The sequence below is a fragment of the Archocentrus centrarchus genome, chromosome 3 (assembly GCF_007364275.1).
Source record: "Archocentrus centrarchus isolate MPI-CPG fArcCen1 chromosome 3, fArcCen1, whole genome shotgun sequence".
Taxonomy (NCBI): Eukaryota; Metazoa; Chordata; class Actinopteri; order Cichliformes; family Cichlidae; genus Archocentrus; species Archocentrus centrarchus.
In genome coordinates, this window is record NC_044348.1 from 18,103,480 (window position 1) to 18,130,729 (window position 27,250).

The following is a 27,250-nucleotide window of genomic DNA, read 5'->3' on the forward strand; positions in this document are numbered from 1 at the left end:
TACCCAACAATATTAAATGACACTGACTGAAAATAAAATACTATACCATCTTTAAAGATTTTAAACAGTGTACTGAGCCATGAAGATATGAAAGAGTTTTTTTTTTTTTTTTTTTTAAGCTAGGTTAAGAAGAGAGGTGATGATCAATGGTCAGCCAAGAGTCTCCATGGACTATGATTTCTGCAGATAACATTGTGATCTGTAGTGAGAGTAGGGAGCAGGTGGAAGAGAGCCTGGAGAGGTGGAGGTATCCTCTAGAGAGAAGAGGAATTAAAGTCTGTAGACGCAAGAGAGAATACATATGTGTGAATGAGAGGGAGACAAGTGTAACAGTGAAGCTGTAAGGAGTAGAGATATTGAAGGTGGATGAGTTTAAATAGCTGGGGTCAACAGGTGAAGAAAAGAGTGCAGGCAGGGTGGAGGGGTGACAGAAGGATAGTAGCAAGAGTGAAAGGGAAGGTTTACAAGACCTTGAATGTGAGAAACAGAATTTGGGGCAGAGTAAGAGAACTTTAGATTTATCTGAATTCAGAAGCAGGAAATTAGAGGTCATCCAGGTCTTTATGTCTTTAAGATATTCCTGCTGTTACATTTGATGTGTGTCATCTGGCTTCATGGATAGATAAAGCTGGGTATCATCTGTATAACAATGAAAATTTATGCAATATTTTCTAATAATATTGCCTAAGGGAAGCGTGTATAGTGTAAATAAAATTAGACCTAGCAAAGAACCCTGTGGAACTCCATAATTCACCTTGGTGTGTGAAGAAGACTCCCCGTTTACATGAACAAATTGGAGTCTATTAGATACATTTGATTCAAGCCACTGCTGCATAAAGTGTTATGGTCAACAGTATCAAAAGCTGCACTGAAGTCCAACAGGACAAGCGCAGAGATTAATCCACTGTCAGAGGCCATGACGAGATCATTTGTAACCTTCACTAAGGCTGTTTCTGTACTGTGGTGAATTCTGAAACCTGACTGAAATGCTTCAAATAAACCATTCCTCTTCAGATGATCAGTTAGCTGTTTTACAACTACTCTTTCAAGAATTTTTTGAAAGAAAAGGAAGACTGGAGATTGGCCTATAATTAGCTAAATAATAGGGATAGTGGATATAGTGGACAAAGGATGGTGAATATGGAGCTGCCAGCCAGGAGGAAAAGAGGAAGACCACAAAGCTTCATGGATGTAGTGAAGGAGGACATGCAGAGGGTTGGTGAGACAGGCTGATCCTGGGGATAGGGTGAGATAAAGGCAGAAGATCCACTGTGATGACCCCTAAAAGGAGCATATGAAAGAAGAAGACAGAGAGACAGTGGCCCATTATAAAATGGAATCAATTTGTACTTACATTTTGTCTGTCCTCCAATTTTTTGAATGTTACTGTGACTGTGACATGTTAATTTCTATTTTCCTGAAGGCTCCCCATTTCAGGGGTAAACGGATGATTAATCTGTTTTTGCACACTACAATTTGCTGACTTGACTTCTCGTAATTTCCTAGAAATGAACAACCAGAAGTCAGAGGGAAACCTGCAGTTAGAAAACTGGTGCCCATCAAAAAGGAGTTGGCATATCACCAGAGTTGGGGGGGGGGGGGATAGCAATTGCAGGAAGATACATACATTTCTGTATTTCTGTTAAATCACGTAACAAAGACTATTTGCTTTACCTGCTACAGCCCGTTTTACAGATTATACAGGTATTTTGAGCCAGGAAAATCACTGTATTACACTGCAGTGAGACTTCTATCCCAGGGAGGTCACTTTAAAGCCCTACTTTTATTTTGAAAGGCTGCTCCTCCGACCGGAAATCGCGTTTCTGTTAGTTGCTGTGGCAACAAGGATGTCCCTCGGTCTGTCACTGTTTTCTCCGTTGCTGCCTTTGCTACGCTGGCGACGCCACCGTGAATCCAACGGAAAAAAACAAAAAACAGGCGTGACGTTTCGGAAGGAGAGCACCGAGGGAAGTACCGACTTCTCCTTCAGCCGTGACGGAAAACCGAGGGTGGCGGCCCGGTGAGGCTTCTCATTGGGCCGTTAAGTCTATCAGGTGCAGGAGCACCGAGAGCCGTTTGTCCAAGTTTGACCGAGCAGAGGAGGAGGAAGCGGCGAAGAGGGAAAGCATGTGGCACATTTTCCCTCCAGACTTCGTCCGCAACAGGACGCTGCAGCTGGCGCAACCGGGAGAGCTGCCCGCTAAAGACCCCGTACGTTAAATAACGCTGAGACTAAACAGCGCAACGCAAATGTAGTTCATTATAATGACGACGAAGGGAGATAGAAACACAAAAAACACCAAAACAGACACACAAACGCATCCGAGTGCACGGCTGAGAACTAGTTTAGTTAAATCTTCCATCACAGCCACAGGATGTTATTACCCTCACTCTTCAGGAGCACCAAAAGCTGCTCACCTTTAAAAAGGAAAAAAAAAAAATTACATTTTATGTCACAAAACATTATCAGGTAATAATAATCCAAACTGTATTTTAATTGAGTAGATGAATCGTTAAAGTATAAAGTAGCCTATATAATATCACACGTGTACGTTCAGTGCAGGTTGTGTGACAACTTTCCCCGTTGTATAGGAGCATAAAAATAATGCCATTCCATGTTATTTCATTTAATGCCTCCATCTGACCATCCCAGATCACTTGAAAAAAATTCCAGGCGAAAGGTGCACTTCTTAATGTGAATTATACTGAATTTCAGGCCCCTACTGTCTATAGTTTTATCAAAAAGACAAAAAATAAGGGATGAAGAGAGGGATTGAGTTAATACCAGCTCAAGTTAAGGCACAACGTGAAATGCTTGAAAATATTTGCATGTTTTACCTCTGACAGCAGGTTTGGAGGCCTGTAGAAACCACAATTTTGCATGTATGGGCATGATGTGTTATTTCCTATCCCAGCTGTCACAGGACGAGAGGTAGGGTAAATCCTCAGGTCTAACACCACACAACCATTCACACTCACTTTCACATCTATGGCCAATTTTGAATCACCAATTAACCTAACCCCACTAACTGCATGTCTTTGCACTGTGGAAGGAAACCAGAGTACCCGGAGAGAACCCACACAGACATGGGGAGAACATGCAAACTCCAGACAGAAAGAACAAGATGTTAATGTTATACCTAAAATTGGGATTTTGTTTTCTCTTATTTTCCCAATGCGAATTTTTGAAATATGTTTTAATTCAGTTTATGCACTCTTTTTTTTGATCAAGAAGAGAGGATACATGCTGGGTGCCATTATTACTACACACAGTGTATGTCCTGTAAATGATGCCAACCATAATGTAAACATATTTCAAAAATTCATATTTGGATAATGAGAAACAACACTAGATATTTATCCCCCCCCCCCCCCCCCCCCCCCCCCCCCCCCCCCAAAAAAAAAGTGAAGGCCACAAGATAATTAAATGTTGAAATGGCCTCAAAAATATTTTCTTTTGAAAAATAATGTTTTTTGCACAATTCTTATTAAGAAATGGATCTTTACCCTGGAAGTTCTGAAATGCTCAGGTCATTTTTTTCCTTTTTCTTATGACTTGAGATAGAATGACCCAAGAAAACAGGAAGGCCACTGGTGTTGCACAAACTATGGAAGCTTGTTTCTGCTACTGAAAAAAAAAGCCATCCACAAGTCAAAATTTGGGGTTATTATCTCAAAATTTCAACTGAAATTGAGAAAATAATAGTAAAAAGGAAAATGGAAAAATCATTACCAAAAACAGGCTCAAAGTCAGTTTATCACCAGTGTGTTTTGGCTTGCACCTTCTTCTTCATCTGTAGAGAAACAAAGAGACCCTGTAATACAATTTGAAAGATTTTTTTCTAATAATTTGAAAGACAGATGAATACAGAAGAAAGGAAGAACCCCTAGGGAGAGATGTGAGTCTGTAACATAAAAGAAAGAAGAAAGTCAAAGAATGGCAGCAAACCACCTTTTTCAATCTCAGACAGCTGCCAAAAAGAGACCTGGGTGCAGTGTGTGAGGTAAAACTAATCAGCCAGGCATACTTTCACCTAAAGGCCAGACTGTGTCAGCGCTGCAGCTCACAGAATGAGTGTGATTCAGCTGATAAGGATGTTGTTTGGTTTTTAATTTCTAACATTAGTTAACCAGTGAGTTACTGTTATTCATTGATAATTCAGTTTGACAGTTTATCTGCTGATTGGCAGCTTGATGCTGTGTTGTTAATTGAATTACGTTAGTTTCATAGCATAATGGCCTAAGTCATATTTTGGCCAAATTGAGATACCTGCCTAATTCTACTTTGCTAACACTGTAGATTAATTTGGATAGATATCTCAGTTTGGCCAAAATATGACTTAGGCCATTATGCTATGAGGCTAATGATTATTAACAAGTGATGAAAACAAAACATGTGGCCAAATACCGTTGTGATGCACTGTCCATATAAGAGCAAGTGAAAAGTGTGACACCATTATGGTATTCAGATATGTTAACTCATCAATCCATCCATCTATCCATCCATTCTTTTCCATTTGTCCAATTCAGGGTTGCGGGATCCTGGAGCCTATCCCATCACTCATGGAGCGAGTTGCAGGGTACACCAGTCTATTGCAGGGCTAACAGAGACAACCATCCACACCACGTAATCAACCTAACATGTATGTTTTTGGACTGTAAGCCTGAATACCTGGAGAGAATCACCAGATGACAGCCAGTGAGAACATGCAGACTCCACACAGAGAGACCCCAGCCAGCCACTGGATTTAAACCCAGGACCTTCTTGCTGTGAGGTGATTGTGCTGACCACAGATTTCTTCAAATTATCATCAAGCACTCTTGATAAGATGCATAGTTGAATAAAAGCATCCAGAGCCAGCAAAGAGCCCCTCTCACGCTATAACATTTCCACCACCATGCTTCATAGCTGAGCTGTTTAATCCTGTAAAGCTGCCTTTGGTCTTCATCAAACATCAGCCATCTCTGTATCTCACAAGTCTGTCCAGAGCACATTATTGCAGAAGGCCTGTTTTATCAGCAAACTAGTTTTCTAAAGTTCTTTTTGGAGATTTGTTTCATGGAACATCTGAAGTGGAGGTCAAGGTTGTGCCAGACGTCAACACCAACAACTGCCTCGTTTGATGAAGTGTGGGGGCTGAGTCGAGTTTTCTGGCACAACTTCACCGACTTACAAGATGCACAGAGGAGAGCGGCTAAAGCTCCAATCTCACTTGTAATATAAAGAATAATGTCATTGCTTGACTGATGCACTTTGGCTTACAGCTTTCATCAGGCTCGTCATAAAACACATTAGCAACAACATTTTAAATAGCATATGTGCATAGTAAAAAAACATAACACAAACAGTCATATACCTCCAACATACATATCCATCAGTTTGAAAATTGAGGGCTCTCTGACATTTCTTTTTTGGATCAAATGGTCCTCATTTGGGGTGCTGGGGTGGGCGGTCCTGAACCAGTTTAAACTGTCCTCTTCTCCACGGTGGGGTGATACATTTCAAACAGTTTCATTTGTCAGAATCACAGACATCCACAGCCCTTTTCTGATGGCCTCAGTGAGCTATTAAGAGCCTGACATGACAGCTAACATTTCAATAGTAAAAGAAACCGCAGATCCTAGCCATCCAGGTTTTGAATAAGACAGGCCCCACATGATAATTAGTATTAAATGAACAGTATCACCCAAAAGCAGTAAGTGAGGCTGCTGTGGTCAATGACAGGAGGAACAAAGTTACTTTTTAATAAATGTTGGCATTTAAGACAGATGCACTTTCATCTTTCATAGCACTGAAACACCTTGCAGCTATTTACTCATTTTGTTGATGCAGATACAAGTATTAGAAAATTATAGACAACAGAAGATCAGGCGTGGGGCAAATATAATAGAGTGGCAGTGAAAGCATTTATAATAGGCCCCAGCATGCCTCTCTCACATGATAAGAATTCACGGGACAAGTCACATGCAAAGGAAGTGCTCCTTAATTTTGGATCCTGCTGCTGCTCGTTTGCTCAAACTGAGGATTGAACAGAGTTGAGAATTTCATTACTGGAGTCTGATCAGTCTGAATGACTTTATAGTGATAAAAATCTACAATATTACATGTAAGAGATGGTGGATGTTGATATTAAACATTTGCAAAGTTTATAATGAGGTCAATATATTCTGAATGTTTCATTTTTTTTCTACTCTTGGCTCTATGTCAGACAGAAATATCCATCTCAGACACATAGTAGCTCCACCCACCTGCTGTTCCAACCTTGTGTTTGTGAGGAGCAGCCAATCAGTAGAAAGGTGGCATACTGGAAACCCCTCTGTCTGTGTCAGAGGGGCTGCATCAAGGCCCATTATAAGACGGAGTCAATGGGAGCTGTTTCTTCAGGCACAGCTGTGTTTGCATTTCTTTAGAGTTTACTACACCTGTAAGAGCATCATTGTAAAGGACTGAGTCAAGACCTCAGACAGTAAGAGATGGATGTAGCCACAGTACAGTGACTTCACCCATTAGTCAGGAAAGTCCAGCTGTGAGGCCTTAAACTGAGCGTTTTTACAGATGTGCTAAGAATGTCCAGGTACAGTGGGTACAGAAAGTATTCAGACCCCTTTAAATTTTTCACTCTGTTTCATTGCAGCCATTTGCTAAAATCAAAAAAGTTCATTTTATTTCTCATTAATGTACACTCAGCACCCCATCTTGACAGAAAAAAACAAATGTAGAAATTTTTGCAAATTTATTAAAAAAGAAAAACTGAAATATCACATGGTCATAGTATTCAGACTCTTTGCTGTGACACTCATATTTAACGAACATGCTGTCCATTTCTTCTGATCCTCCTTGAAATGGTTCTACTCCTGCACTGGAGTCCAGCTGTGTTTAATTAAACTGATTGGACTTGATTAGGAAAGGCACACACCTGTCTATATAAGACCTCACAGCGCATGTCAGAGCAAATGAGAATCATGAGGTCGAAGGAACTGCCCAGGGAGCTCAGTGACAGAATTGTGGCAAAGCACAGATTTGGCCAGGGTTACATAAGAATTTCTGCAGCACTCAAGGTTCCTAAGAGCACAGTGGCACCATAATCCTTACTATGGTATACTGCCGTGGTAACTTATGGTGCAGAAACAACCTGCTCTGGAGTGGGTTATGTTCTAGATAAGAGATCAACAGGTGTGAGATCACCACCTACTGATGAATCAGTTTTCTGTTAAGTCATCATTCCCAGAAGATCCCTCAGACCTTTGTATGCATATAGTAGGCGTTCTTTAAAAAAAAAAAAAAAATCTAATGATGAGCATCACTAATAACTTCATTCCTTGATTTTTTTTTTTTTTTGGTCCTGCCTGCAAAATAATTTTACTATTTTATTTTTCTGTAAGTATTAATGTATGATCCTAAATCGGGATTGCACTTGTTGACCTTGTAACAAATTTGCAAGTAGACTACATTTGAATTATTTTTTTGTTTAATCTCAGGCTGTTAAACTGCACCTGAAAGAATTAAAAACTCAAAGTCTTGCACATACCTGATTTAATGGAATAACAATTATAATCATATTCTCCTGTGTCATGAGTGGTGATACTGATGAGCATTTTTTGCTGACTTTAGAGTCTTACTGATCAAAGCACTTAAACCAATCCTTTTCCTGACAAACACACACGCACCTGGCTATGTTACTTTCAGCCTGTATTATGTGAGCAACTTTATATTCTTCTAATATTGGAGTTTCAGCTTCCTTTGTAAAATCACTGTGCTGTCTGTAGACATCCATTTTTCATTGGTCAGATGCTGCCAACCTCACCCCTTTCACGTGAACGTGCTCGTAGAGATTGATAAATCCTCCGTCGATTTGAGTCAATAACCATCTTCATGTGATCGTTTAGCCTGATTAACGATGTTAGGGGAAGTGAAACCAGCTAGTGGACAGATATCCTGGGTGTGTTGAACATACTTCATAAAGCTGAGACATGATAAGCGAGGGGGTGGATCTAACCAATCACAAGGTCTGTCATCCTTTTTGACTAACTGGGGCAATTTACAAAATGATCATGTGTTCATTATGACCTGAAACTAGTGACAGACCATAAACTCAGCAGGGAAATTTTCCCGAGACCAAATGTTATTTTTGGCACCCTCTGCTGGCCATAAGAATGCAAGTTTAAGGCACACCTGCACTGGTTTCACCTTACAACCAGCTTTTATATACAGTTTATGGTTAAAAACAGCCACTACAAGCCCCCCGGTGCCCCTTTCATAAATGTTCCTTAAGACATACAAATAAAGATATTTAAATTCAAAAATAATATCAAGGTTTCCGTTTAATAAAATATATTTGCAAGCAAAATAAACTGACATTTCTGTTTTATCACTCAGTTGTTTCTTAGCCAATTTTAATAAACATTATTCAAGCAAACCTTTTGCCATGACTGCGCCACTAACATGTTAATTACTCATCCAAACCAGACTTAAAAAAAAAAAAAAAAAAAAGAGGTTATTGCAGCTGCAGAAACCTCAAGTCTCGTGTCTACTTTTATTGGTTGTACAGTCGTCGTACATCTGTTCTTATCTGCCACACAGTTATTAAAAGGTCATTCAAGCTGCTACGTAGCATTGCATTGCCAATGGTACAAAAGGCGATACATCAACCCAAAGTGGAATGGCTACACGAGAGAGCAAAACAACCATCTTTTCATGAATTCATCAGTGACAATGTTTAGTACATACACATCATCTACAGGTGTAACAGTAGCAAGAAAGGAGCATGAGAGAAGCAGTCTATTAAGCTTTAAAAACTAGAATATGCTTAAAAAGGGATTTACTAACCACAGGGAGAAAAAAAATAAAATAATACAATTCAAAATATTCTTTTATTAATCTTGAAGTGGCTGTGATTAGCAACAGTATCTTCCTAAGTCACCTTTTTGTTTCCACAATCTTATGTTTGAAAGACTTTCAGTCCAGGCCTTATTTTACATGTTTTCGGTGTCACGCTGCACTCAAGTGAAACCCTAAAAGATAGTTTTCCTCCTCAGTTTTACTAGGCAGCACTTTTCTATTTACCAACACTCTTCAGTGATAAATATGAACTGGATTTATGGAGAACACCGTGTGCACTATGTACAACAAAAAAAACAAAGTTAAAAAAGGGAAAAAAAAGAAAAGAAACAAGGAAAAGATTAAGACATTTTCACAGATTTTTTTTTAAGGGCTCCTGTGCAGAAATGTAACTGGAATAAATTTTGTAATCTTGAGATGAACAATCATGGTTTCTTCCAAAAACCCCCCAACAAGGGTAAGATACTCCTGTGAACTACAGCCACTCCATAATTAAAATGTACTGACATATGAGTTTTTGGTTGGTAAATCATTAAAAATCTTCACTCAAAGTCATGTATCAATACATGATTTAAAAAATCAAATCTTAAATTACAATAGTGATGTTTGTGTCTGTGCAGGATGTCTGTTATCCTAAATGCCAAGAATTAAATTGAAGATTTAATCAAAGGGCTAGGGTTTTGGTTTCTTTTTTTGTTTGTTTGTTTTTTGTAAATTTTTTTTTTTTTTTTTTCTCAAACAGGGTCAACCCTCACACCCATCACCGGTCCATCATGCTGAGGATCATCTCAGGAGTCAGCTCTCCATTCGGAGGGGCTTCAGACATCTGCCCCTCTTGCGCCGTGCCCACTCCCTGGGACAACTCTTCCATCTGGATGGTCGACTTCCCTCCACCAACCACCACCTCCTCTGCGGCCTCATTGCCATCTTCGTCTTGGTCAGCTCCAACCTCCTTCTTCACAATGATGTCATCAACCTCTCCAGTGGCCTCGTCCTCCACACGGATGATAGCAGCCGCTGCTAAAGACAGTTTCAGGTCAGACTAAAGACATTATTTCAAACTTTTACATTAGTTTGTAGAGACAAGGCTACACTCTACTTATATACTTACCGTCTGGTTTGCTCTTTGGGGGACGCCCACGCTTCCTCTTGACTGGTGGTTCCACTGGGGCTGGGATAGGAACAACAGGCGGGGCCTGTTCCACCTCGATCTCAGTTAGCATTTCGTCTTCCTCCTCTGCCTCGTCAAGATCACCCTCTAGGTTTATTTAAAACAAAAAAAACAAAAAAAACCAAACAGAACCAGTAAGTACAGACTTGATCATATTTTTCCTCACTTTATTTTATCAATTAGATGTCTGTAGAAGAGATAGTAAATAGAATGGATCATTGTCAGTAGGCTCAGACTAGAGGCTGTTTTTTTTTTTTTAAACGATTAACTCCTTTGACCCATTTCACATACACTTCATTTAATATTCTGATTTAAAGTCAAGGTTTCCAACTAAAAATATACAATTCAGGGTTTTTCTAGCCTGAAATTGGGTGCCAACAATTGGCACACATACTGATAAGGCAAAGAGTCTGAACTAGCCAACGTAACATGAGTCTTATCAAACATTTTTCTACGATACCTGTGTCCTCCTCATCATCATCATCATCATCATCATCATCTCTCCTGGCCTGCATCTTTCTCTTCCTGCCACGGCGTCCCTTTTTGGATGGTGGAGTTCCATTTTCTTCTACAGTAGCATCACCTGTACAGTTCTCAGCATGACGCAGCATTGTGTTCTGTGGAGCCAACACACAACTGTTACACATCTGTGACACACACACACACACACACACACACACATATATATTCACACCCCTCCCATGCATGTACTGTAATCTCAAAGGTCAGTCCTACCCTGCGAGTGAATGTCTTGCTACATTTGCTGCAGACAAAGGCGGTGGGGATGAAGTTCGGATCATGGTAACGCTTGAAATGCATGTCCAGAAGCTGCTTCTGCCGGAAAGTTTTGTCACACTGGCTGCAGGCGAATGGCTTCTCCCCTGTGTGTGTACGCTTGTGCATTATCATATGGCGTTCCTGTCAGGTAACATCAAAAGAAGTTTAACATTTGTTTAACAGTAAAATAAAGCATAAGGTTAATGTGTTCAGCACCAACACGAACCTGTCTGCAGCAGTAGTCACACTGGTCACATTTGAAACGCTTCTCATTCTTGTGAGTCTTCTGGTGCTGAATGAGAGCATAGCGCTCATGAAACACAGCATCGCAGTAACGACATTTCTTTCCCGTCTCGATAAATGAATGCTGCTTTCTCAAGTGAACACCTAAGATAGGAACAAAGGCAAGAAAACCAGTCAAATAAATGTCACACAGCCTTGGTATAGAGACAAAGATCCCCTGAAATGTACTCTCTCCACATAGGGCAAAAGAATAAGCCACTGACAGAGTCAGATGTTTAAGTTTGTATCACTGTTTCACTTCCTTTTCGACATCTGTGGACCTGAATAACATGCAGTCTGAAGTAGAAATTGTCACAAATCACTCACCAAGGTCACTTTTGCGTGCAATGACAGTATCACAGTGGGGGCAGTGAAATTTTGCCACATTCTCCGTGTGTTTCTGCAGGATGTGCATCTTCATGGTGCCGCTTTGTGTGAAACGAGCATGGCATATGTAGCACTCGTACGGCTTCTCACCTGCAACGGAGAAAGTAGAGTTAGCCACTCCCTTTATTTAAAAACAAAACAATGCATTTTAACCTTGAAAAATTAAGAGGATCTTACCTGAGTGTGTCCTCATGTGTCTCTTCAGCTTATAAGTGTCTCTGCTGGCATAGCTGCACAGACTGCACTGGAAGGGTCGCTCCCCCGTATGAGAGCGGATGTGCCTTTTCAACTTGCTCACCTGGGAAAGAAACAAACAGACTTTATCCCATAGAACAGAGATCAGGTTGATGCTTAACTAAAATCAATATAAACTTACCTCCACACTAGAATAGTCGCACATGGAGCATTTAAAAGGCTTCTCGTGTGTGTGTTTGTAGCGACGATGGCGCACCAACTCACCGCTGGTCACAAATGCCATGTCACAATCTGTGCATTTATGTGGCCGAGTGCCTTAATAAAGAAAATGAGAACTATATATTAACTGCTGGTGTAGTCTAAATCTAAGACACAATGCAGATAAATACACACTCAGTTTTCCATTATGATGCCAACACAACAAGAAGTAAAACCTCTAAAGGTTTACTTCCTTACTTCAATCCAGCTATTGCAAACTAGCAAACTGTTTCTATTAACAACATTTTGATTTCTATAATTTTCTGAAATACCTGTGTGTGTATTGAGGTGGTTTCTCAGCAGTGTGACTGTTCTGAATGCTCTTCCACACAAATGACATTTATGCGGCCTCTCATCGGTGTGACTCTTCATGTGTCGGTCCAGGTTAGAGCGCCTTGGGCAGGTGTAGCTGCACAGTTCACACTGGAAAGTCTTCTTAACACCTGGACACCAAGAGAGGAGAGAACTGGTTCATTTTCAGCAATGAAAATACTCTAAATGTTTTGTTATATCTAACATAATCAAAGTCGAACCTTTTTTCTTGATCTTTGTAGGCTTTGGGGGCTTCATGTTGCCCACAACCTTCTCGGCATTAACCTCTGACAGCAGTCCTTCCTGCTGCTCCTCCTCAAAGTCGTACACAGAAACATCCATGTCACGATCGCCTTCTGCATAGCGCAGGCGACTCTTCTTTCCCTTCTTCCCTTTACGGACAGCGGTGATGGGCTGGTAGTCTGGGTCCTTCGTCCACTCTGGGTCATCTTGTGAGGGCACAGAGGTCTCCACCTCTGCTGGCTCTTCCTCCTCCTCCTCCACCCTTGCGCCTTGGAGCTCCTCGTGGGCAGCCTGAAGCTCCTCTTGCTCTACAGTCTCCACTTCACCATTTGCACCCACTTTAACCACCTAGAGTAAGAATATCAGAAATTAATCTTATTGCAGCACGGACTTCACTGGAACTCAAAAGACATTATTAGGTCTCTCACCTGGAAGCCCTCAGGCAAAGGAAGGGTGTGACAAATAACTGGCTCTGCATCCTTGTTAGCTGACGCCTCAACATAAGTAGCCTGGAGCCCGTCAACAGTTGTGGTTGTGACAGGTACCTGCACGAGCTGTAGCTGACCCAGACCTAGTGCAGCACCTGCCTGCTCCTCCATGTTCACCACCTGCAAAGAGAGCTTCAACTTTACTACTTGATGACAAAAATGATTTAAAAGAAGGCCAGATACAGATAATCGGACAAAGGTTTAACCCTTGTTCTTCACAAACCTGGAGCGTGATGATCTGACCCTCATCTCCACCAGTAACCGTCATTGTGCCGCCCCCTTCCAACACCTCTGTCTTCATTTGCAGCAGAGTTGGATCAAGAGCATCCATCACCATCATCTCCATGTTACCAGCGACTTCACCCTGTGTCCCTTGTATCAAAGCTTCGCCACCCTCTTGCAGGACTTTTCCATCCGGCGCCTGACCAGACTCCATGGAAACAACCTCTGCCTCCATGGCAACGGGCCAACAAACGCGCTAAACAGAGAAGACATGAAAATGTTTGGCAAAAGGGAAAAATGGGCCTATGTGATTAGAGAATTGCTTGTAATCAATGAGTCATTGATTATTTTTTTTTGCTTTCCTTTGCCCTCTGGCCAAACTGCTGAAAGAACCTAGACCAGGGCTCTTCAACTCCAGGCCTTGAGAGCCCCTGTCCTGCAGGTTTTAGATGTGTCCCTGATCCAACATGCCTGAATCAAATGGCTGAATTACCTCCTCAGTATGCAGTCAAGTTCTCCAGACTCCTGCTAATGACTTCTACATTTTACTCGGGTGTGTTGAAGCAGAGACATCTTAAAACTGCAGGACAGGGGCTCTTGAGGCCTGGAGTTGAAGAGCCCTGAACTAGATTAACTGAACAAACAAACAAACAAATATAAAAAAAATAATCCTTGTATCAATATTTGTACATGTGCTGAAAACCTTTCTAGTGTTGGTTCGGCTTTTCCTGAATATACAGCGTATGATTTAACTGGAAAAAAAAAAAAAAAAAAAAAAAAAAAAAGTGCTGTCAGCAGAATACAAAGGAGGTCTGAATTTACGGTTTCCGGGATATGCCTTAGACATCAATAAGATCCATTTTGAGTGGGAACTTTTTTCTTTACAGCAGTTTTGTACATAAAGATATCCACAGTGAGTAACTCGAGCATACTGTAGTTTAGTTTTTTTGGCTTATACACAAAACTCCATTGCCATCGTCGTTCAGTGGGAGTTGATGTCAGATGAGCTACTTTTTACAAAGTCCACCAAATAAAACAGCACACCTCCACTAGGGGTGAGTGTTGTCTCATTTTCACCAGGGTCACTAACCAGTATAGTTTTAATGGCTTAATTAACCCAATTTATTCTTTGTTTCAATTTAATTAGTGCTTTACTCCTCTGAATATAAATACTAAACACTCAAGTCCCAAGACAATGTATTTTAGAGTAATTTATTGGTCAGGTTATGTGGAAGCAACTGCTAGCTGCAGTTATGTGTGGTGACAAGAAACCTGGATTTTAGATCAGTGTTCAATATAAAATACCTGTTCAGATAGATTGAACATGACATTGTACCCATCCAGCGTTGGCTGTCTTACACAAGGACAACAAATTAATTAAGAAGAGGTTACAACGTGTGTCTGGACTCTGAGTTTGCCAGTTTTAAATGTGGGAGATTTACTATGCTGCAAGCAGCCACAAAGTCAGTATGCAGGGGTGAGTGCACTACATTTGTTTTACAGTTGTAGTTCACTCCTACTACTTTATAATGGATGGATAAACCTAAGAAATTATTCTATAATCTTACAGTTTAAGCTATTGGAATTTAGATTGGCTTATTGTGCGCCTGTAAAAGTATACAATGGGTCAATAAAAGTCTCAACTCCTGGAGTGGGGCCCAGTGAGCAGCACAGCAGATGTTATGACTCGCCAGGGTACTGGAAAGAATCATATTTAGACTGTCTTTTCACACATAAAGCACGTATATCCGTTACGCAATGACACCTCATACAAGCCAGAGGTTGACGAGTCTGGGTCATGTAAACTAGCACCTGAGCCCAGAGTAAAACTCAAATGGACCATGTAGTCACCGTGCTTTGCCCAATTACAGTAACTACGATGCAAATGTTTAAAAAGTCTGAACTCCTGCCTCCCAGTGATTGTTTTGGTGAGACGCTGATGGACTCTGACTGTGTGCCAGTAACAGAAATCACACTTATTCCGATGCTTCAGGACTCGTTTGTTCGCCAGTTTTTAAAAGCCTCGCTCTCTGCCAGTCTGTTATCATCAGCTCACAGGACATCGTCTAAAATAGGGTTTATAATTTAAGCGACATAAAACTACTTAAACAGTGTCTCGTGTTAGTTGGTTAACTCGGGAGGCGCGAGTACGTCTGAAAACAGGAAACAAAGGGCACGATAAGATGGACGTCAGGCCTGAACAAACTTAAAACAGAAACACCGATAAATACAGCCATCCCTGTGCAAATACGCCGAAATATAAGTCAAAAGCCAACAAAATGCTCAACTGAGACTGGGAGTTACATTTTATAGACGGATTTAGTGCATTTTGGATAACGATAGAGGGAGACAAACACCCCCCGCCAGCCGCCTGGCCGGTAAGCCCTACCGTGACACCTAGAGGCCGACGACGGCTCCTACAAAAACGTTTCCGCGTTTGGAGGCAAAGTAAAAGCTTCACTTACTCCTGGCCTCTTCTTTTCCTCGTTATATTCGCTTGGAAGCCCAGCGCCTGCAGTAGGTCCGTTCAGTCCCGCAGCGGACAGCCGTGTGTGCTCCGCGCCGGGCTAATAATTTTCTCCCGCTTTGGAAGAGTGGGCCTAACACACAAAATGGCGGCTCTTAAGCGCTATTGCGCCTGCGCAGCTACAGTCCCCGGGGGAGTAAAGGGGCGGTGTCGAACTGTTGCCGGGCGCCAGATTTGAAATCAAGCGTGGGCGTGGTAACCGGAAACATAGCGACGGTGAATAAAAGGGGGAGGTTATTGATTAGTTTTCTGATCAGCTATTAGTTTTCTCCCCATCGAGAGTGACCTTTAAACATTTAACAGCGTCGAGTCGAGATTATGACTAGGCTGTGGTGGATTAAAACGATTCATAAAATTAGCCACTAGAGGGCGGCATTAATGTGTAGGGTAGATGGGACTTTACAACACACACACACACACACACACACACACACACACACACACACACACACACACACACACACACAGTCCCCCCCCCACACACACACACACATAATAAAGAAACTAAAAGTAACACTCAAACTAATGATCAGTGGGTCTTTAGGGTCTTTCCAGGAATTTAATTGTCCCTGGTTCAAATCTGGCAGGGAGCTTTTGATGCATCAGATACCCCAAAAGTGGAAGAAGCATGTAAATTATTTTCTAAAGTCCTAAAAATAATTCTCTAGTAAGGTGGAATCTCTGCATGCAAAAGTAAAAGTAAGAAAAAAAAGCATTATTTTCCAAATCAATTCCAAAAATCTTGGGACACTGTGTAAAATGTAAATAAAAACAGATTACATTGATTTACAAATCTCATAAAGCTATTTTTAATAGAACACAGAAAACACAGCAAATTTTTAAACTGGGAAAATGCTTTAAAAAAAAAGATCATTTTAAACCTGATGGCAACATGTGTCAGAAAAGTTGGGACAGAAGCAACAAAAGACTGGAAACGCAAATGGTGCTAAAAAGAAACAGCAACAGAAATCACTGTCTGTGAACACGCTTCACCGTGCCATCCAAAAATGCAGGTTAAAGCTCTATGATACAAAGAAGAAGAAGCCAAATGTAAACATGAAAGACCACCACCTCTGAGCCAAAGCTCATTTAAATGGACTGAGGCAAAGTGGAAAACTGTTCTGTGATCAAATTAATCAAAATTTAAAATTATTGTTCTTCATGTTCTCCGTGCTGTGTTCTCGGGACTAAATAGGAGAGGGATCATCCAGCTTGTTATCAGTGCTCAGTTCAAAAACCTGCATCTCTGATAGTATGGGGGTGCATCAGTGTCTATGGAACTGATGATACTTTATTGATCCCACAATGGGGGATTTACAGTTAACAGAACACCCATCCAAGAAGACAAACAGAACAAACATGGGGAGATAGGTGAACTGTGGCCATGCTGCCCCCCTTCTGGAGGCACTGCCATTAAAAAGACAGAAACAATAGTGAAAACATATAGGGTTGAGTGAGGAAAAAAATCATCTCATACTTTGTATACATATTCACATACACAGTAAAAGGTTACAAAAACCTCTGCGACAGAGCAGAAACATATAGCATGGGAGCACTAGGGTGGGGAGGGATGGACAGGGGAGCCAGCAGAGGCGAGATGGGGGGGTCGGGCTACTGTGGGGCTGACTCAAACTCCCTCCTCAGGTAACAGTTCTAATAAGATGTAGAGTTCCTCAGCAGCTAGGTCAGGGAGATCAGTCCAACACAGATCAGCAGAAGACAGGACGGCGGGGGCGTAGAGCATCTGTTTACAAACATCCCGTAGACAATTTGATAGGCGGCAGTCTAAGGCCGCCAGGGAGCCAAATTCCTGATTCTACGACTAGTTTTGGTACAGACTGTACTGATTAATTTGTTGACAGCCTTCAGTCTTACTGGCACCTCTCTGTGGCGAAAAAATCCAATTCATCCGAATCTTCTTGGTTCGTTCCTTCGCCGTGCAGAAACAGATACATACATTTCCAAGATCTTACCCCTCCGAATCAGCTCCAGATATACAGAGTCTGAGTTTGAGTCTGTACCCTTCCCGCGTTCCCGTCATAAGCAGCCTTACCAAGGCCAGACAGCTGCCTAGACTTCCTGAATTGCAACAACAAGCCAGGTATCTCCAGGTCCAATTCGGAGAATGTGTGTGTCCTTCATTGACAATACGGCCAGGCACGTCATCTTCCACACCACACAGGAATCCATAATGTAGCCAGCTGGAATGTCAATTGATAAGAGGGAATAGGTTCTCCTTCCCCCAATCTCCTCATGGTGAAAATTTGATCCAAACAATGGCGTTGAGAGACCAGCTGACCAGATCCATAATTATAAATTCCAGTTTGGAAGTTGTGTGAAGAGAGGCTCTAAAGCAGCAAGCAGCAAAGCAGGGTAAAAAAGAAGGGCTGAGGAGAGAAGAAAAGCGTGACCATCTCCACTGAGAGCTGAAGAGAAAAAAAAAAACAAAAACTGTCAGCTTGCACATCTGAAAAGGCACCATCAATGCTGAAAGGTATAAACAGGTTTTAGAGCAATATATGCTGCTATCCAGACAGCATCTTTTTCAGTATATTTTTCTTGAATATTTCAGCAAAAGAATGCTAAACCACATACTGCAGCTATTAGAATGGCATGATTTGTAGTAGAAGACTTCAGGTGCTGAACTGGCCTGCCTGCAGTTCAGACCTTTGAGCAGTTGAAAATATTTGATGCATTTGATCATGAAACAGAAAATATGTCCAAGAAGACCCAGGACTATTCAGCAGCTAGAATCTATTATCAGACAAGAATGGGACAATATTCGTCTCCCAAAAGTCCAGCAGCTGGTCTCCTCAGTTCCCAGATGTTCACGGGCGATCGTTAAAAGAAGAGAGGGTGTCACACAGCGGTACACAGCCATTTGAACCATACTGCTGCCATCAATTTCAAAACCCATATATCACTGGATTATTATTATTGTTAAAGCACCACTATACGAGTTGGTCAAAGGAGAGCTATGTATTTTACCTCTCATGCAGTCTAAAATGAGCTTAAGGATTAGACAGCTGATTATTTTTTGATTACTGCCTTGTAATGTTTCCTTTCAGAATACTTAATTGTGTTTAAATCTCAAAAATATTGAGCCGAAATGTGCAATTTGAGTTAAAATAAGCAGAAAATTGATTGCTTGATACGCTGAAAACATTATTTTCCATTTTCACGTGAGTATTGATGTAAATGATTAACTGTCATCAGATGTCAGTTACTTATCATTAAGGCTCAGATTTCAAATATCATTGGGTATTTTGACTGTTGTTGCGCCCACCGACAGGTGGAGTGAGGTTATGTTTTCACCCCTGTTTGCTTGTTTGTCTGTTAGCAATATAACTCAAGAAGTTTTGAATCAAAACTGATTAATTTTGTGGAAATATTCCTTAGTGGCCTCTAAGGAATATTTCCACAAAATTAACACACGATTTCATTTTCAAGGGCAAAGGTCAAGGTCACCAAAATTTAGAAAAATCCCCAACTCATGATTAGCGAAATTTTAAAATTCATATCTCAGTTTTTTTTTTTCATCTATTGGAATGAAATTTGATGTAAACAATTACTGTTGATAATTAATTGTCTTTTTCCATTTAAATGAAAATTCTCACAAAAATGCAAAGTGAACTACAAACACTACACAAAAATCAATGTTCGGTGGTATCTGTTGCAGTGTAGTATTGGCACATAGAAACTTTAGGGTAGGGGAGGTATGCACTCCACTGGGTACCCTTCTAGTTTATAATGTGTCACAAGTTCCACACATTTTTCAAAGATCAGAATTGGTTATGCTCAGCTGGCAAGCAAATGCTGTGCAGTACAATAATTCCCGTTGAAATGTAATCCATTAAAAAAATACAACATTTCTTCAAACAGAAATACTTAAAGTACGGATACCTTTACCTTTTAAGTTACATTTCAACACTTGAGCGTTCTGTTTCCCCTGATGATTTCCGGACAATTTAAGTTTCTCCAGACAAACTGCTGATTAGCTGAAACTGTAATCTGAGCACTGCAAGTGTTATTCAATTTTTGTCAGCATAATAAAATTCATAGAAGTTTCGAACAGACTCCAGATTGAAATAACTAGGTTACTTCTAGGTCACCTGCTGTAGGTCAATTACAAGTACTAAAATAGATAATATCATGTTACCCCATGTGGAAAACCCAGCCTTTTTTCATTTATGAAAAACAAGTTGCTTGTGGGTTGTTATTTTGGAAAACAAATATGATCGCCATGTAAATGTTGCACCTAGTTTTGATTATCAAATATTGCAGCCAGGAAGCTAAATTCCTGTGAAACCTGCAACTCGTGTCCTTGGAGGAATTAACAGCATAACTGAGCTGTATGAAAGTTGCTGCTAGGGGCATGTGCCTTATTTAATGGTTCCTGAACAAGTCTTGCAGCTCATTATCACAGTCTCCAGCAATCCTCTTGTCGGACAGCTAATAGGGTAGTTCTTATTTGAAATTTAAATTTTTTTATGTGATTTTTGAAACACAGGACAGGGCAGTGACAGTAACAGAAGAGCACAGTGATCTAAACAGTAAAATAAGTGTAAAGGAGACTGTGTGTGTTGTGTGTGAGGAACTGTTGTGGGGGCGTGCACAACTCTGTTCTGATCAAAAGCAAACATTCGTGAAGGAGAGAGTGGTAAAAAAAAGACAACATAGATAACAACTGCAAAAAAAACAAAAAAAAAAAAAACACACAAAAAAAAAAAGCCAAATCAAAATATGGGTTTTATTTTAGAAAAAATGAAAAATACTAAGAGGAATTTATGTAATTTTAGGGTCTGTGTGTATGAGTTATACCAATACACGTGTAATAACTGTAATATAATAATGACAATACACTTTTTATAGAGTGTAGAGATAACTATACACAGTGCAATCTTCCCTATATATACAACAACCCTTTAAAATAAATAAAACTTGGCACCACATACACGAGAGGTAGCACAAAACACAAGCTTCACACTAAATCCATGCAATAGGAGGACTAAAGTTTTTCAGAGTGGTCAGTCTGTCATTTACAGGTTCTTCTCCGCATATAAAATTAATTATTAATTTGTTACATAACCAGTAAAAGATTTTTGTGGACTCAGCCTTTTCACACCGGAGTAAATCGGTGCGTGCATATGCCGTTCAAGGGCGACGTTGCACGGATGAAGCAGATGTTAGTGTGGTCACTTTATCCCTGCCTTCTTATTTTATCACCACCTTTTTTCTTTTCTTTTTTTTTTCTTTCCTGGTCTTCCTCTCGCAGAGGGGAGGGGGCAGTGAAAGGCTTGGTTCTGTTGTCAGATCTGTCAGTCTCGCCACCCCGGCCCCTCCCACCTCAGCAGAGGCATTACATACTGCCGCTGCTGCCCGTGCTCTTAGCAACGGTGCCTCGGCAACAGAGCCACGGCAACAGAGCTCCACGGCAACAGCGTGCCGTGTCTCCCCAATGGAGCTGCCATTGGGCGGACCAGCGCTCAGGCACTACACCCAGAGCAGACCGAGACCTCACCGACAGAAACTGAACTATCGTCCCAGCAGACCGCAGGTACCGTGCAGGAGGATCAGGGAGGTTTCTGTTAAAAATGGAGAGTGAGGGAAAGGTGTGTGTGTGTGTGTGTGTGTGTGTGTGTGTGTGAGAGAGAGAGAGAGGAGGGAAAATGGAAGGGAGGGAGAGATGAGAGATGTAATAGGGTACAGAGGGGAGAGGCAGGGGGAAGGGAAGGATGGAGGGGGAGTGCTGTAAAAGATGCCTGGTTCCCCGCTTGAATAAGGCAGTCCCATTGTACCGGTCATTGAGGAAGCCACTCAAATCTGTGTCTGCAAGAGCAAGGGGTAGTTTGGTCTGAATGCCTTTTCTTGTGCTCTCTTTAAAAAATAAAAAAAATCAGTTTCTTCATGTGAACATGTAAAATGTGTGTGTGAGCTCGTCCATTTTCCACTGAGCTGATCATGTTGTCACAGAGCTATTAGGCTTGCAGACATTCAGTCACTCCCTTGGAGACAAGTGGCCAGGGAGACAAAATTCAAGCAATTCCCCTGACAGGATATCATATAACGGTGACTTCTGCTAAATTTGTGTTCTGCAGTCAAGCCTCCCGACTTTCATTGCTACTTGTGGGCACAGAGGTTAATGTGATCAGGACGATGCAGCTCCAATTTTGATATCACATTACCTACATTGGGAAAATGAGTTATGTTGCCTCCATTCGGCATGTAAAATCCAGTGACGCCCCCCCATTGCACGTTACTGAGCAACTGACTCCCAGGAGGCCTGGATTGTAGCATAAATGGATGAGAGAATCAAACCAAAATACACCTATAGAGGCAGGAGGAGTGCCAGAGTGTGTGGGTTTTCAGAAGTGATGGTTATGTAATGTAAAGTTACATGCTGTATGATGCAAGTTGCTCTTTGTTAGTTAGTTTGATCTGTGGTGCAAAATATCTGATTTCTGTGTGTGTGTGTGTGTGTGTGTGTGTGTGTGTGTGTGTGTGTGTGTGTGTGTGTGTGTGTGTGTGTGTGTCGGGGGAAATTAGGAGACAATAATCGAGAGTGAAAATGAAGTCCTTGAGCTCATGGGACGTGTGGATGAAGGAGTTGAAGAGTTCTTTACTAAGAGAGTACTGCCTGCTGATACACTGTGAGTATCACAGCAGACAAATTAGCCCCTTCATGTTCACCCTGTACAAGTGAATAGACCTTAAACTGAGATACATGATTCTTTGTATAGGAAACAGCAGGATGAGGAATCTATCACGGTACATGAAGTGGCTCCTGCCAGCTCTGTCCCTTGTCCACCCCCAACAAAAACCCTCCGGAGGAAGCTGGGTGATTTCTTTACTCTCAAAAAGAGGCGAGGTTTGAAATCAGAGACAAGCCACGAGGGCCGTCCCAAAAAGGCTTCCATCGCTGATCTCATTCGCCCTCTCAGGGAGGTCGCCAGATCCGAGAAAGACAAAGACAAAGACCGAGTGAAGGAGCATGACAAGGAAAATGAAAAGGAGAAAGCAAAAGAGCCTCCCACTGCTGTTTCTGGAGAGCCAGCTGTTCGGGAGACACCTGTTTCTGGCGCTCCGCCGCTGAGGGGTGAAGCGGTACCTCCCCGCCGAGCTCTCAGAGAAGGGAAGTCCCAGTCTCTTATTTTGCTGTCTGGATCAGCAGCAGCAGGGTCTACCAATGCCAGAAACACTGCAAAGGTGGGTGTTACTAGAGTTAAAGCCTTTTTTTTAGCCTTTTCATTAGCAGATTACATTTGAAAAGCATCATTGCCCTGCTGTGGCTGCTTTCAGAAACAATTCGAAGGCCAGAATAGCTTTGAACAGAAGCTCCATCTCATGCTTCAGCGTATTGGAGTTTCCAAACCCCTGCCAGGAGAGACACAGGTGCTCACATGTGCATGCCTGAATTTTGGTATGTATACTGTGGAAGTCTTAAAAAGCACTAATTACCCCTTTTATTCATCTAGGATCAAGAAGGAGAGATGAAAAAGGCCGAGTCTGAAGGTATGTGCCTTTATCTATGAGATGTTTAATAGTCTTCTCAGCTCCAGCTTAGTGTTAATGAAGCTAAATTAATCTTTGAAGTCTAGGGATTTGTGTCAAAAGGAGAGGCTTCTTGATGTGGATAAGTTCTCCAATAAAAAGATTTAATATCTGAGGCACTGTGCTGATAAGACAAGCCGGAGTATGTGGCTCTTTCAGGTTATTATATGGGCATTGATTCCTGTGGTAAAATGATTTTTGTACTTCAGGTACCATCATTGACAATAAACCTGAGCCACCTCCTACTTTCTCAAAACCTCGAACGATGTCCGCATCATCAGGTAAAACAGTGATTTACACTCTCATGTGTACTGAGTACAGTAAGCTAATCATTTTGTCGTTTATGCTGCTTGCTCTTTAGACACAAGGCATCAAATTCGAGCAAGTGTGTCAGCACATGAAGGAGCTGGGAAACCTGCTTTGCTTCCAAAGCCAGTTATCAAACCGGGTCCGCCCCCCACAACATCTGGCCGCAACACACCTGAGAACGAGCTGGCCCAAATACAGGAAGCGGAGACAAACACGCCCACTAAACTCAGCCCACTTGCAGCTCCATCACCTCCTGCCACCTCTGCTCCCACAGCACCGACAATCTCAAACTCAGTCCCCGACTCGACCGACTTTAAAGTTTCCCCTTCGAGTCCTGTAACTCCCTCTGATGCAACAATATGCACTGACTCTCCTGCAGCAGCTGCAGCAGCATCCACCAATGCTACAGTGTGTGATGGTGAAGCCGCTGTCCCCGAAACTACCACCACACCCACAGAGCCCCCGACCACTGTCTCAGTTACTTCCACCTCCTCACATTCCGTTACTCCGAGCCTCGCTGCCACTTCCAACACAGCAGCAACAATTGCTGGGCCTTCCATTACCACCTCGGAAACTGTTTCTGCTCCCAGTCATGAAAGCTCAGTTTCCACAGCACCAACAAATCTGTCAACTAAATCGACTTTGCCAGAGCCAAGTGGTATTTTCTCAGTTGATGCTGCTCCTGCTGCCGGTGGTGATGCAGCTATTTCTGTCATCACTGCAGCTTCTGTGCTCTGCACCAGCATATCAGATGTGCCACCAGGCTTGTCTACCACCACCATCGGTGAAGTCAGTCATAAACCCACTTTAGTCGCATCCAGTAGCTCTTCAACATTAGTCACTAAAACTGCATCTCCTCCCTCTGACTCCAGTGATATAATTACAGTTACTATTTCACATGATCCCCCCTTTACCGCTTCGTCCACTGTGGTCTCTACCGCCCTTACTCCTACCACCTCTGCCCTTTCTAGCACTCCTACAACTATCACCCAAACAGCCGATGACTCCATTAACTCCGTCTCTTCATCTACCGTCATTCACCCAACCACCACGTCTGTTCCCCCCACTTCTTCCAGTGAAACAAACCCTACAGACACCACTTCCACTGCCACCAGTTTGAACCGAGCAGATACCACTTCCACTGCTAGTTCATCAACCTCTGGTGCAATTAGCTCACCGCTCACAACTGGGTCAGACCCACCTTTTTCCAACAATGTCAGCGCTAAACTCACACCAACTATCTCTATCCTGCCCGCTACTGATAACTCAAGTGCTACTTCTACTGCAGCACCCTCTGACGATAGCCCAGGGCAAGATAATGTCATCAAGACAACTCCTGAGGAGAGCTCGAGTATAGAGCCTGCAGAAAAAGGCACTGGTGAGTTTTTAAGCACCCCTTGTGATCTCAGTATGTAGATGCATGTTGAATGGTGGGTTTTATGATTTATTTATTTATTTTTTGGTATCAGCAGCAGATGGGGAGCAAAGTGCAAAGTACCAGAAATGGACGAGAAGAAGGAAGTGGTTGACGGTTGGAGTCAGAGTGAGAAACCAACACTAGTCCAGAGTGACTTGACAACAAAGAAGTGCAGCAAGAAAGTGTGAAAGTTGAAGCAGATAAGACGGCTGAACCTGGAGCAGGGGAGGAGGGTGAGAGCAGCACAGATGAGGCAGTGATAGTAGATCAGAAGCAAGAGGAAACTAAACCAGTGAGTGATAAGTGAAAAATAAAGAAAATGCTAAATACGGGACCAACTACTGTGACAGGGGGGCAGGAGAGGCCACAGTAAAGGGTGAAGCGTGGGGCAGGGGACTGATGATCCATGGCACTTCCTACAGGGACCACCACATCACAGCAGCACACCACAAAGGGTGGGCCACTGGACCAAAGAACTGAGATCCCCTTGGTGTGACGTAATTAACAAATCCAGCAGTGTCTTTGTCCTTTTTTTTAACTTATGTTTGAGATTTTGCATTGCACGTGTGATTATGTACCATAAGACAATTACTGTGGTAAAATACACCATGTTTACAATAGATGGATAAGAGACATAGTTATGACTATTAAATGGAGTATTGAATTAACTGTGTGAAATCATTAATTTGAGCAACTTGTGGAGGTTTTAACCTCATCTCACGATAATCCTCAGATGCCTCGATTACTTGCACATATAGTTGGTTTTGGTTACAGATTTTATTAGTCTGATCACAGGATTAGTGACTTCATCTGCAGAGAAAGAAGGGTTAATGCTTTTCTTTTGTTTGTTTGTTTTTGCTTTTGTTATATTCTAAATTCCAATGCCTATATAATTTATTTGTAAAAGAGTCAATATTAAAGATAAGTGTTAACATATAAATTACTAATTAAACATAATATCATGGCTGGGTCTTAGACTGGTCTTCCAACTATGACCTTCCATTAAGCAACTATGGCAGTATGCCAATGATACATATAAAATACTATTTCCCCTTTTAATTTTTATGAGGCCAACAGTTTGAAAGTGTTTCCTTTTTGAATAAGAAGATGTTTAAAATGAGAACATTGCAATATCATCAAAGAATCATAATGTAATGCTCTAGCTGATGCTGCTCTATGACAGCCTTCAGAAGCAGTGATCCAACTAAATGGTCTCTACTTTCTGATGCAGTTTAAATGTAATTAGCTGTATTACTACAGTTATCAAAAAATGCAAATACTTAAAAGATATTGCTATATATTTCCTGGTGTCTACCAAAGTTTTATGACGATAACTGTGCAAAGTGTATACAGGATGTTATAAGAGTGCTCCTTCTGTCACAGCACCTGGAACAGATACAAGGGAATTTCTCATATCATGTAAAAATAAATATCCACTTCTAGCTTCTAGGTCTGTAACAACAAAACAAGGTCAAACAGAAAAACTTGTGTGTCACATACAGTTGTTTTTCTTTTGAGAAAAATCACAAATGCAACACGTTAAGAGCCAACATTAAGAATACAGCTCAAAAATGATATTTATATTATTTTAAACTTTTACCATACTTCTGTTAGAGGGATGCAGTTACATGGACTGGTGTATTGTTAAAACATATTTCAAATGTTTCTAGGTAAACCAGTGATTATCTGTTCTTCTTGTTTTTAATCAGGAAGAACACCTCTTGCATGCCAGCTAACCTACATAACAAATTTCCTTCCTCGGTTTGGTGCTACCTGTTAGATTTTGCACATGTGCATTGGGCTGAGGAACAATTGCAGGGTTTTTTTTTAACATTAGATATTCAGGCTGGATGATGCTGGTACACAGAAAGTCCATAATGGTCTGCAGCACAAAAGGAAACAGTTTTAAATACAGAGAGCCTTGTTTTAGGCGTGCTTAATACACACATTCAATGACAAAACTACTGTAAATGTGTCAGTTATTATGTGGAGGAAAAAAAATTAATATATATCTTTTGATCTGACTGTCCAGAGCTTTTGAATGTGGATTTCTTTTGCATCAGAGCTTGCAGCTCTACCACACCACATGGTGCCAAGGGGGTAAGTTTGCTGGGTCTGTGGTCTTCCTCTTTTCCTCCTGCCTGGCAGCTTCATCTTCAACATTTGTTTTTTTCCCCCAATATATGGACTATCTCTCCTCTACACATGTCCAAACGATCTCAGCCTTGCCTCTCTAACTTTGTCTCTAAGCCACTCAACCTGAGCTGTCCCT

The 27,250-nt window shown here is 41.6% G+C and overlaps 2 protein-coding genes across 4 annotated transcripts; one reads left to right on the plus strand and one right to left on the minus strand.

Annotated features, from left to right (window-relative positions):
* Positions 1-9,550: 9,550 nt before the first annotated feature.
* On the minus strand, positions 9,551-15,795 carry LOC115773301 (transcriptional repressor CTCF-like). Of its 2 annotated transcripts, none has more exons than XM_030719945.1 (13): positions 15,640-15,795; positions 13,176-13,430; positions 12,893-13,072; positions 12,443-12,812; positions 12,182-12,352; positions 11,833-11,966; positions 11,634-11,754; positions 11,397-11,546; positions 11,014-11,174; positions 10,746-10,928; positions 10,471-10,627; positions 9,951-10,097; positions 9,551-9,856 (listed from the first exon to the last, which is right to left on the minus strand). In XM_030719945.1, the coding sequence occupies exons 2-13, from the start codon at positions 13,407-13,409 to the stop codon at positions 9,600-9,602; spliced, it is 2,265 nt and encodes a 754-aa protein (XP_030575805.1). In that variant the 5' UTR covers positions 13,410-13,430; positions 15,640-15,795; the 3' UTR covers positions 9,551-9,599. The 2 variants fall into 2 exon arrangements, with proteins under 2 accessions (XP_030575805.1, XP_030575798.1); XM_030719938.1 differs by having other exon boundaries at positions 9,551-9,859.
* On the plus strand, positions 9,745-25,624 carry LOC115773288 (mucin-12-like). Of its 2 annotated transcripts, none has more exons than XM_030719918.1 (9): positions 9,745-9,875; positions 20,977-21,258; positions 22,248-22,351; positions 22,442-22,907; positions 23,001-23,093; positions 23,177-23,213; positions 23,462-23,533; positions 23,614-24,939; positions 25,031-25,624. In XM_030719918.1, exons 2-9 carry the CDS (start codon positions 21,160-21,162, stop codon positions 25,120-25,122), a joined length of 2,289 nt encoding a protein of 762 aa, XP_030575778.1. In that variant the 5' UTR covers positions 9,745-9,875; positions 20,977-21,159; the 3' UTR covers positions 25,123-25,624. The 2 variants fall into 2 exon arrangements, with proteins under 2 accessions (XP_030575778.1, XP_030575786.1); XM_030719926.1 differs by having other exon boundaries at positions 25,034-25,624.
* Positions 25,625-27,250: the final 1,626 nt, after the last annotated feature.

What these genes read in the sequence shown, in the direction of transcription:
- LOC115773301 (XM_030719938.1), bottom strand. Translation starts at nt 13,409, where the DNA reads ATGGAGGCAGAGGTTGTTTCCATGGAGTCTGGTCAGGCGCCGGATGGA. An exon ending in TGATGATGAGGAGGACACAG is followed by an intron (nt 10,098 to 10,470) that starts GTATCGTAGAAA and finishes AAATAAACCTAG; the next exon opens with AGGGTGATCTTGACGAGGCA. An exon ending in CCCAAAGAGCAAACCAGACG is followed by an intron (nt 9,860 to 9,950) that starts GTAAGTATATAA and finishes AACTGTCTTTAG; the next exon opens with CAGCGGCTGCTATCATCCGT.
- LOC115773288 (XM_030719918.1), top strand. Translation starts at nt 21,160, where the DNA reads ATGGAGCTGCCATTGGGCGGACCAGCGCTCAGGCACTACACCCAGAGC. An exon ending in ATCGTCCCAGCAGACCGCAG is followed by an intron (nt 21,259 to 22,247) that starts GTACCGTGCAGG and finishes GGGGGAAATTAG; the next exon opens with GAGACAATAATCGAGAGTGA. An exon ending in GCCTGCAGAAAAAGGCACTG is followed by an intron (nt 24,940 to 25,030) that starts GTGAGTTTTTAA and finishes TTTTGGTATCAG; the next exon opens with CAGCAGATGGGGAGCAAAGT.